At 52.9% G+C, this 11,526-nt stretch overlaps 1 protein-coding gene across 3 annotated transcripts in view; it reads right to left on the reverse strand.

The window, feature by feature from the left end:
• Nucleotides 1-11,520, reverse strand: part of JPH3 (junctophilin 3) — a 107,092-nt gene extending 95,572 nt beyond the window's left edge. Inside the window, exons 1-2 of one of the 3 annotated variants that reach the window (XM_011928024.1) lie at nucleotides 11,012-11,520; nucleotides 9,894-10,299 (exon numbers count right to left, since the gene is read on the reverse strand). In XM_011928024.1, coding sequence (XP_011783414.1) covers nucleotides 10,127-10,299; nucleotides 11,012-11,393 — 555 coding nt within the window. In that variant the 5' untranslated portion in view covers nucleotides 11,394-11,520 and the 3' untranslated portion in view covers nucleotides 9,894-10,126. Of the gene's footprint in view, nucleotides 1-9,893; nucleotides 10,451-11,011 lie in introns of those variants that run through there. The other 2 variants (XM_011928025.1, XM_011928023.1) reach the window with 2 other exon arrangements.
• Nucleotides 11,521-11,526: the final 6 nt, after the last annotated feature.

The following is an 11,526-nucleotide window of genomic DNA, read 5'->3' on the forward strand; positions in this document are numbered from 1 at the left end:
GGCCTCCCAAAGTGCTGGGATTACAGGCATGAGCCACCATGCCCGGCCTATACCATTTTCTATGAAGGACTTGAGCATTTGAGGATTTCAGTATTTACAAGGGGTCCTAGAACGAATCCCCTGAAGACGCCAAGGGACAACCGTATGGGCTTCGCAGCACTTTCCAACCGACATCTGGAAGACACTGTAGTGAGTAGAATCGTGTCCCCCAGAAGATATGCCTGGGTCCAAACCCCCAGCACTTTATTTGGAAAAAGAATCTCTGCAGATGTAATTAAATTAGGGACCTTGAGATGAGATCATTCTGGATTTAGGCTGGACCCTAAATCCAATGACAGGTGTCCTTGTAAGAAACAGAAGAGGAGACTAGACGCAGTGGCTCACACCTATAATCCCAGCACTTTGGGAGGCCGAGGCAGGCAGATCACTTGAGGCCAGGAGTTTGACACCAGCCTGGCCAACATGGTGAAACCCTATCTCTACTAAAAGTACAAAAATTAGCTGGGCATTGTGCCAGGTACCCGTAATCCCGGCTACTTGGGAGGCCAAGGCAAGAGTATTGCTTGAACCCGGGAGGCGGAGGCTACAGTGAGCCGAGATCGTGCCGCTGCACTCCAGCCTAAGCGACAAAGCAAGACTGTCAAAGAAAGAAAGAAAGAGAGAAAGAGGAGAGGACACAGACACAGAGGAGAAGGCTACAAGATCACAAAGAAACAGAGCAGCATCTATCCTTATAGAAATGTAGGTATCGGCTGGGCACGGTGGCTCATGCCTGTAATCCTCACACTTTGGGAGGCCAAGATGGGCAGATCACCTGAGGTTGTGAGTTCGACACCAGCCTGGCCAACGTGGTGAAACCCTGTCTCTACTAAAAGTATAAAAATTAGCCGGGCATGGCGGCACGTACCTGTAATCCCAGCTACTTGAGAGGCTGAGGCAAGAGAACTGCTTGAACCTGGGAAGCAGAGGCTGCAGTGAGCCGAGATCGTGCCACTGCACTCCAACCTAAGTGACAAAGCAAGACTGTCTCAAAAGAAAGAAAGAAGGAAGGAAGGAAGGCAGAGAGGGAGGGAGGGAGGAAGGGAAAGAAAAGGAAAGAAAAGAAAAGGAAAGGAAAGGAAAGGAAAGAAAAGAAAAGAGGAAGAGAGGACACAGACACAGAGGAGAAGGCCACAAAATCACAAAGAAAAAGAGCAGCACTTATCATTATAGAAATGTAGGTATTGGCCAGGTGCAGTGGCTCATGCCTGCAATCCAAGCACTTTGGGAGGCCAAGGCAGACGGATCACCTGAGATTGTGAGTTTGAGACCAGCCTGACCAACATGGTGAAACCCTGTCTCTACTAAAAATATAAAAAAATAGCAAGGCCTGGCAGTGGGCGCCTGTAATCCCAGCTATTCAGGAGGCTGAGGTACAAGAATCTCTTGAAGCTGGGAGGCAGAAGGAGGTTGCAGTGAGCCAAGATCATGCCACTGTACTCCAGCCTGGGTGACAGAACAAGACTCCATCTCAAAAAAAAAAGAAAAGAAAAGAAAAGAAAAAAGAAAGAAACGTAAGTATTGTGCTTGGAAATTTTCTAGTCTACCTTATTTTAATGTACTGTATTAATTTCATGAACCATTTGACCCAGAGTTTGAAAAACTCTACCAACAGCTGCAACTCTAGGCCCTGCTTGCTGTGACCAAATACTCAGGCTGAGGCCCCAGCCTTAAAGTTTCCAGTGTCAGTGGTCTTGGATGGACCCTGGCATGGGTCAGTTATCAAGGCTCCCAAGAGATGTCCAGCTACAGATGCTCCAGAGGAGTGGTCCTCAACCTGCACTGAACCTTAGAATCACCTGGAATGTTTAAAAAAGAATCCCAGGCCAGGCGCAGTTGCTCACACCTGTAATCCCAGCACTTCAGGAGGCCAAGGTGGGTGGATCGCTTGAGCTCAGGAGTTTGAGACCAGTCTGGGAAACACAAAAAAACCCCGTCTCTACAAAAAATACAAAAATTAGCTGGGCGTAGGGGTGCATGCCTACAGTCCTAGCTACTCAGGAGGCTGAGGTGGGAGGATGGCTTCAGCCCAGGAGGCAGAGGTTGCAGTGAGCCACGATCACACTACTGCACTTCAGGATGAGAGATAGAGCCAGACCCTGTCTCAAAAAAATTAAAATAAAAAGAATCCCAATGCCCAGACTGTACCCAGAGGACCTCAATCAGCACCTATGGGTGGGGCCCGGGCAACTGCATTTTCTTTTTTTTCTTTTTTTTTTTTTTGAGACAGAGTCTTACTCTGTCGCCCAGGCTGGAGTGCTGGAGTGCAGTGGCACAATCTCGGCTCACTGCAAGCTCCGCCTCCTGGGTTTACGCCATTCTCCTGCCTCAGCCTCCCGAGTAGCTGTGACTACAGGCGCCTGCTACTACGCCCGGCTAATTTTTTGTATTTTTTAGTAGAGACGGGGTTTCACTGTGTTAGCCAGGATGGTCTCGATCTCCTGACCTCGTGATCCCCCCGCCTCGGCCTCCCAGAGTGCTGGGATTACAGGCGTGAGCCACCACGCCCGGCCAGGCATCTGCATTTTCTAAAGCAACCTAGATGAAGCCCATGCACAGCTAAGATTAAAGTGAGTGCACTAAAGCAGTGTCTCCTGTATTGGAGCCACCTGAGCATCTCCAAACACACATTCTGACCCTGGAGGTCGGAGGCAGGCCTGACATCCTGCGTTTCTAACAGTCTCCCAGGGACACACTCTTGGCGACTCGAATGTGTAGCCACACTTAGGAGGTACAAGCCCAGGACTGTGGTTTTTAACGTGAGGTCCCCAGATCAGCAGCCTCAGCATCACCTGAAATTTGTATGAAATATCAATTCCTGGGTGGCATCCCAGGCCCAGAGACTCAGGGATGGGGCTGGCAATCTGTGTCTTGACACACCTTCCAGGTGGTTCTTATAACACTCAAGCTTGGGAAGCACCTGCACAGAGCAGCAGACAGAGGCACGCCCATGTCCCGCCCAACTGACTCCACCAGTAGCACAGAGGGCGACTCTCGCTGTTTTTGGAAAGCGTTTGCACCAGAGAGCCTTCCCTGGGTCCAGAACGACACCCATTACATTCATAGGAAGGAGGGAGATGGCACATGTTGAGAAGGAAAAAAAAATGTCATGACTAAATCATAGCGACGGGGAAGCTGAGGCTGAGGGAGACGTGGCTTCCAACGAATCTGCAGCCTCGGGCTTGGGGTAACAACTCTCACCGCCCTTCCAGACTCCACTCAGGCACTGCCTACCCCAGAAGCCGCTGCTGCTCCTGCAGGGACACACACACCTCCCCTGCCGCTCCTCAGGCCCCGCCCTGTGATGCTCCCATGCAGGACCCCTACTGTGGCATGAAAAACCCTGAATTATTCCATAGATCTCGGTTTTGCATCCCTGTTCAGACTTCTTATTCTTCCAGGTAGAACATAGGACTCCTATTTCTTGCATTTTCACTTGTTTCTTTCTTTCCAATCTTCCACATTACGGCAAACTCTGTACTGCATACACAGTGAGTGCTCAGCAAATACTTAAACAGGCTGATTCACTGAGGTTGGACCTGAGCTTTTCTGTCTTTGTGCCTTGAACAGTCTGAACTGGGCAAATGCTTCTCCAACGACTGAACGAATCAAGCCAAGGAAAAGGGAGCAATAAAAAGACAGTGAGAAATTAAGCAGACTGGAGGGTACTCATCTCTCTGTGGGTCTTTCTTCGCACTTTGCAATGAATGCTACTCATTAAATCGTGGTCCAAAAAGGCCTCCCAGTCATGACTGCTTCTCATCATTAGAATGGTATCACTCCATGATTCATGGCATTCAACACCATCGTCTTTCTCACATAAAACACTGGCAGTCTCCCAAGGAGCAATGACAAAGCCAACCACAACACAAAACTGATCAAGGAATTTGAACAGGCGTGTTTTAACGCTAATTGTAAAGTGAGACTGACCTGTGGACATGAGGGTCTCAGGGAAAAACTTCCCTTTAACTATGTCCAATTCTAAGGTCTTGCAATGAAACAGGCATATGAAATAATGATGGTAAACAAAATTACCAAATACTACCGCATTTACTTGCACAATTCATTCATTCCACAAATATTTATTGACCACCACGTGCCAGCACTATTTTAGTCACTGGGCACATGGCAGTGACCAGCATGGACACACACCCCTTCCCGTATGGAGCTTACCCTCCAGACCAGTGTTGCTCGATAAAGCTTTCTGCGCTGATGGAATGTTCTAGATTTACATTGTCCAATATGGTGGCCACTAGTCCCATGTGGCTGTTGAGCCCTTGAAATGTGGTTGGTCCTGGTTCGTGGCCTGTTAGGAACCCAGTCACACAGCAGGAGGTCAGTGGCAAGTGAGTAAGCAAGCAAGTGAAGCTTTGTCTGTATTTACAGCCACTCCCCATCACTTGCATTACTGCCTGAGCTCCGCCTCCTGTCAGACCAGCAGCAGCATTAGATTCTCATAGAAATGCAGAGCCCATTGTGAACTGCTTACGCCAGGGATCTAGTTTGCACACTCCTTATGAGAATCTAATGTCCGATGATCTGTCACTGTCTCCCATCACCCCCAGAGGAGACCATCTAGTTGCAGGAAAACAAGCTCAGGGCTCCCACGGATTCTACATGATGGTGAGTTATATTATTACTTCACTATATATTATAATGTAATAATAATAGAAATAAAGCACACAATAAATAGAATGTGCCTGAGTCATCCCAAAACCATCCCCCAACCCTGGTCGGTAGAAAAATTGTCTTCCATGAAACTGGTCCCTGGTGCCAAAAAGGTTGGAGACCGTTGGTCTAGAGGATTCATCCATTGAGGCAGATGTAAAGAGAACGGTGGCCAGTCTCACTGACTGATACAGACAAATCACTCCTTTGCCTGCCTTCGGCTGTGCACCTACGACCCCTATTATGCTCCAAGAGAACTGAACACACACAGCCTATGGCAGGAATACACCTTAGACTTCAGAGCAACTTCTATACATCTTACTAAAGTCTCACCCCAGGTCGGGCATGGTGGCTCACACCTGTAATCCCAGCACTTTGGGAGGCCAAGGCAGGCGGATCGCCTGAATTCAGGAGTTCAAGACCAGCCTGGCCAACATGGCAAAACCCTGTCTCTACTAAAATACAAAAAAAATCAGCCAGGTGTGGTGACAGGTGCCTGTAATCCCAGCTACTCGGGAGGCTGAGGCACAAGAATCGCCTGAGTCCAGGAGGCAGAGGTTGCAGTGAGCCAAGATCACTCCACTGCACTCCAGCTTGGGCTACAGGGTGAGACTCTGTCTCTAAATAGACAAATAAATAAATTTAAAAAAACAAAAAAATAGTCTCACCCCCAAACCACCTCCACAAGCTGGGAGCTGCTCTCCCAGTTGACCAGAAGAGGATGTGATCCCAAAAGACACGCACTTCTTCAGGAAGGACTGACAATATGGGGGTGAAAAAACAGGCAGGCATGCCAAGTGGCGGCCCTTCCTAGAGCATGGAATCTATGCACTGACTGAGTAGAACCAGGCACATTTCCTTTTTATCTTTTGAGATGGGGTCTGGCTCTGTCAGCAGGCTGGAGCACAGTGGCACCATCTTGGCTCACTGCAGCCCTGACTTCCGGGGCTCAAGCAATCCTCTCTCCTCAGCCTCCTGAGTAGTGGGACCACAGGCGTGCATCACCACACCTGGCTAATTTTTGTATTTTTTGTAGAGACGGGGCCTCACAATGTTGCCCAGGCTGGTCTCAAACTCCTGGGCTTGAGTGATCCTCCCATCTCGGCCTCCGAAAGTGTTGGGATTGCAGGCGTGGCCCCCACGTCTGGTGCAGGTATAGGCACACTTCTGGTGGTTGAGTGTGCTGGAGGGTCCAGGGCCAGGCGGTCACTGGCAAGGAGAGGCGGTTTGGCTTGAAGAGGATGCCTAGAGGGAAAGTGAGCCCAGCCGCCCACCAAACCCAGGCAGGCCAGGCAGCAGCCGGGAGCGCTCTCCAAGGTCCTGAAGGGACTGGCTCTCTTCTCTCCTCTCCAGACTGGAAGCCAGCACCTTACTCAAGTTCCAGCCAGGACCCCAGGGCAGCAGTGGCTCCATCCACCACGTGGCCTTTCACAGCCAGGAAGCTACCAGCGGGGTAAGTGGCCAATCCACGGAAAGACGGACCAATGTGGAAAATTCACACCAACATCACCCTCTCCTCTAGTACTCATGAGTCTTTTTGTCATCTAAGGACACAAAGGGCGTTACATTCAACATTATTAGCTCAGAGTTGAGAGTTCGTCATATTTAGAGTCGTGGAGGCTTGGGGAAAACAGGAAGAAAAAGTCTTGGAGAGGAACAGCAGAGGCTCCTGCCCCCACCCTCACACCCCACCCTCTCTTGTTCTCTCCTGCTGGATGTCCTCAGAAGAGAAGGGGTCAGAGTTCTCTCTCTCCTTCTCTGTGTCAGCTAGGACTGCTCACTCACTACTCCAGATCGCTGCTGTAGGTGGCTGCTGGTCCTCACTCCCCGGCCAGCTCATCTCAGGATTCCTCATATAAAGCCCGTCAAATGGCCTGAGCGCCGACGTGGGTAGGGGTGCTCTTCAGCCACATTTGTTTCTCAGCTATAACTGGCAACAAAAAAACTAGCTGTTTGCTTCTTCCCTTCTCTTTTCACCTTACGGAGCCTTTCACCACCCGCCCCCCAAAGTAGCGGAAAGAGAATCTCAGAGAAAACGCTTTCATCTCCAACTGCTCATGGCTTACTTCTTGTTTCTGAAATGAGTTTCTGTTGGCATAATCTCTGCACCAATGAACCTGATTCCTCCTAACCTGGGCACTCATTTTAAAAAGAATTCACTTGTCGCATAGCCATGGCCAAGCACAAAGCATATGCCCAATGGTAGTTTATTTTGTTTAGATGAGGGATTTTTCTACCTAAAAGGGGCACTAACAGCATAAATGTGTGTTTAAAATGGAAACGAAGCACACCACTGCCTCTGTCATCTGAGCCTGGTTTACAGGCCTGGTGGAGATTCAGAATCCTTGGCCAGTGGGGAGCAAGCAAGGCTGTGAGGGCGCAGTGGCTGCGTTTTGGGGGATAGGGTGGAAAATGTCTCCGGGTGGCAGGTGTTTTGTGCGCGTGTGTGTGCGCAGGCGCCTGGGGGGATCTGAATTCTGACTGTGGGTGTGTGTGATTTGTGTGGGTTGAGGAATCTGGGCCGGTGAACGGGACCTGAGTATGAGGGGGAGAGGCTTGGGCGTGAGATGACTCATATCTTTCAGGGTGTAGGAGGGCTTATTGGAGGGGATAACTTTTGATTTGAGGGGTTCTGTGTACACAGCACCCAAAGGAAAGATCTACCCGTACGGTGCAGCACAGGCATGCATGGTGGGCCTCAGGGGGCCAGGGGTCCTGGGCAGGGTGTGGATTTGCCCATCTGTGCATGGGCATTCACCTACAATTCCGGGCCACTGTACACACATGAGAACGAGGGATATAAAGGAGAGGAAAGAACAGGAGGTATTTTTGCACAGGGGCATTTAGACAGAGGTGTACCTAGCAAAGGCCCAGGCTCTGGGATGGCTGTCCTGAGCATGATGCCTGCTGGTTCCTCCCAAGCCACACCCACTCAGAGCCTCCACTTCCCAGTGTGGAAAATGGGAATAACAAGAAAATCACCCTCTAGAGGTGTAAGAATTAAGCGCTATAATTCATTTAACACTTGCCACATGCTTGGCAGACAGTAAGTATCTAATGCTGCTATTTATCATCATTTACATGATCACCAGTCTCATGTCCAGATATTGGTTCTAATAATGATCATTGTAAGTGACATGCATTGCCTGGAAACTGTAATGACAAAACTAATGGTAAATAATAATGTATGCTTACTATATTCCTGGCATAGCCACACACACCATTCTCAATTAATCCTCACCCACCTGACAGGTCTTGTTATCAACCTTTTGTAAAGAGGAAGAAACAAGCTCAGAGAGGTTAAGTAACCCGCCCAAGGTCACAAAACAGGGCATGTAGGGCAGGGATTCAAGCCCGGGATGCAAGCTGGGGTTGTGACTTCAAGCATGTGTGCCTGTACCCCACACCCCAGGCCTCACCATGCAGACAGTAGAAGCTCCTCAGCCCCATCAGGAAGTACCCTAAGGGGAGGACACACCTGGAGAAGGAGGAGTTGGCACAGGTGTCCCCAGCTGAAATTCCACACCAATTCCAGCTACATGTGGAATACACTGGCCGCTGGTGCATCATTCCCCAAGTCAGCGCCGAGAGCTAGGCTAAGGTTCCGGAGCTTTGCTGATGGTTGCCCAATATTCCCCCACTTCTTGTGCAAAGGAAAAGTCGGAGTGGAGCTGGGGCCATTAACTCCTTCCTCACTGCCCCTTGGACACGGCTGTCACCACCCACCAGTTGACTGGGAAGGAGGAATGGAGGCCTCTGCCCCATTCCGGGGATCCCCATATCCTGTGGGCTCCCTCCATGGGCTGCCGGGGACACTCAGTGCCACAGTCACCCATTTCCCAACAGGAAGCTGGGAGCCCTCCAGAAAAATGGCCCAGATGTCCAGGCCCGAGTCCCCAAGACGAGAAGGGTCAATTCTATTTCCCGTCATGCCATGTCGCCAACCAAAAGGGAGAGCCGGCCATGCAGCTCCCCATCTGCGTCCCTGCCTGGCTTTGCCTATGGGACAGCTGAGAACCGCACACCCCTTGAGACGATGGTGAAAATCTGGGCTTCTTCCGTGCAATGTGATGCCGGAACAAGGGGGGTTTGGTCCCAGACAGATCAGGGATCCCTGCAGACAAAGGCTGGGACTCCTGAATCACACAGCCCAGACCTTACTGGCCTCATCTGTAGAATGGACACGATCAGGCAGAAGCACAAGGAGGGGAAGGGCTTAGGGGAGCAGCACGCTGAGGGAGCTGGCGGGCTGGAGTGGAGAGCCCAGGGAAGTGGACCCATGGAGAAAAACATCTCTCCCCTTAACCCATCAGATCCTAAACTCACGGCCAGCCACAGAATCAGATCCTTTCTTCCCCAAAAAGCCACAACATAATCGCTGCTCCTTCTCCCTCAAATGTAAGCTCCATGAGGGCAAAGATCTGTCTGCTTTGCTCAGTGTGGTTTTCCCAGAGCCTGGCACACCTGGCTCATAGTAAACATTCCATTAGTATTTGTTGAATGAAAGAAATGATTCCTCAGGACACTGGAGATGTCTGAGGAGCGTGGGCAGAGTGGGGTGCTCAGCCTCACCCCCAGATATTCTCGGGAGTTTCAGAGACGACGAAAGCCCTGGCTCCTCTCTTCCCCATGCCCTGCGTGAGCCCAGTCTGCACAGTCCTTCTGGAGCAGACTCAGCCGGGAGCACCTCTGGAGGACAGGTCTGCAGAGCCTTGTGGCCAGAGTCTGGGGGTGACAGCAGCCCCTGGGCTCCAAACAGCCCAGCTGGAAGCGCCAGGCTGCCTGCCTGTCTCAGCCACCCACATCTGCTGCCCGGGCCTCCCTGTGCCTGCATGCGCGCGCACACACATACACATACACACAGGCCCACAGCCTGGAACCAAGGGAGCACCGTCTGCTCCCGCCCGGCCCTCAGCGCCCCAGGGTCAGGGAAGCTCTCCAACCTGCCCCATGAAAACAACAACGGCACAGAAAAGGCCGCCTGAGACCGGGGCTGGTTGACAGGCAAGAGCATTATATAATTAACTGCCCCAGACTCCTCCTCCTCTTCGGGTAATAATGAACCCTGCTTTTCAGTTGCATAAGCCAAAATAATAATTACTCTCCAGCCCCCTGCCACTCCTGGATGTGGCCGGGGAGCAGGTGTTTCAAGCTTTCTTCATGAGACTCGGAGGCAGCGAGCGGGCGGGGAGGACCAGACCACACGTACGCTCAGGATTTTTATTCCCGGCAGAAGCACAAGTCATCGCTGCACCTCACTCCCTTCCCAGGCATCCATGCCTGAAACAGGCGAGCTGCCCGAGGGAGGCAGGGGACCCAGGGCCTCTGAGGATGAGCTCCCACATGGGGTGGACTGGTCGGGGAAGCCAGTCTGTTTGTTTGGGGTCTGGCTTCCAGGAAAGGACAGGCTCAGTATGTGTCAGGTGCACTGAGGAGTGGATATCGGAGTATCCAGGCAGGCGGGCAGCTGCAGAGCCGGCCAAGGCTCCCTGCACAGAAACCATCTTACAGCAGCAGCAGCAGCAGCAACAGCAGCAGCAGCAGGCAGCTCCCTGGCTTCCGGCCCCGGCTCTGCCCCGAATGTGGTGGCATCTTAGAATGAAAGCACAGACCGATTCCCTTAACTAATGGTGAAAATGATGCAGCCACTGAAAGGCGAGATTCCTGGGCTCTCACTGAGCAGATGGGCCTCCCTCCTCCCTCCAGCAGCCTGCTTCGACAGCTCTAGCCCGCGTCCGACCACCTAGAAGTTTATTGCCTGGCTGTTTTGGTTCGGGTTGGCATCCCCCGCCCCTAGCGCTCCCCATCACTCCCTTTCCCTCCGCTTGGGCAGATTTGGGGCTGAGGAAGGCCCTTGGGCGCCGCAGGAACACTAGAAGCGAAGATGAGGCCTGATCGAAGGGCGACCTCCTGGGTGGGGGGCAAAGCCAACAGGGGGAGGGGCCCTTCTCCCAGCCCCCTCTGTCCTTGCTGGGTTCCTCAGGGCCGCGGGCCCAGCCTGGCCCTTCCCGCAGGTCTCCGGCCTGCTGTGTCCGACGCACGGAGGCTCTGCCGGGCCCCGCCTGGCTCTGCCCCTGGAAAGCCCCCAACACCCTTCAACTGGCACAGGGGCACTGTCCCCACCAGGCAGCGGGGCAACCTGTAGCCAGGAGCCTCCGTGGCCTCCAGGGAAGCCCGGGAAAGGCCCCTGGTGCCCACGGCCCAACCGGAGGGCGCAGCTCAACTTCCCCGGAGATCCACAGAAGGGGTGCGATCGGAAGCAGGTCCCCTCCCGCCCTGGCCCGGCCCGGCCCGCGACACCTACCTCCGTCCGAGTAGGTCTCGGTCCCGTAGCCGTCCTGCAGCCCGTTGCTCCAGGTCCCTTCGTATTTGGCCCCGTTGCCCGCGCACTCCCGCACCCCGTAGCGCCCCTTGAATCCGTGCGTCCACTCGCCCTTGTACACCCACTTCCCCTTGCTCTCCAGGCCGATGCCGTGGCGCTTGCCCTGCGCCCAGGTGCCCTGGTACGTGTTGCCGCTGGGCCAGGTGTAGACGCCCAGCACCTCGAAGCCGTGGCTCCACGAGCCGGTGTATTCGCCTTGGCCCTTGGGGCCGGTGCAGACGCCATGGCCGTGCGCCTTGCCGTCCTCCCAGCCTCCACAGTAGGACCCTCCGTCGTCAAAATTAAACCTGCCCCCACTGGACATGCATGTAACTCGGTTCCAGATCCCGCAAACGGTGAAAACGGACTCAGGCGATCGACACAGCGGAGTCGCGGCCGCCGGCGGCCCTGGGTCGCGAGCGTTTTCCGGAGGAGAGGAGGACGCGGCCCCGGAGCGC

Source organism: Colobus angolensis, unplaced genomic scaffold (genome assembly GCF_000951035.1).
Source record: "Colobus angolensis palliatus isolate OR3802 unplaced genomic scaffold, Cang.pa_1.0 Scaffold76, whole genome shotgun sequence".
Lineage (NCBI taxonomy): Eukaryota > Metazoa > Chordata > Mammalia > Primates > Cercopithecidae > Colobus > Colobus angolensis.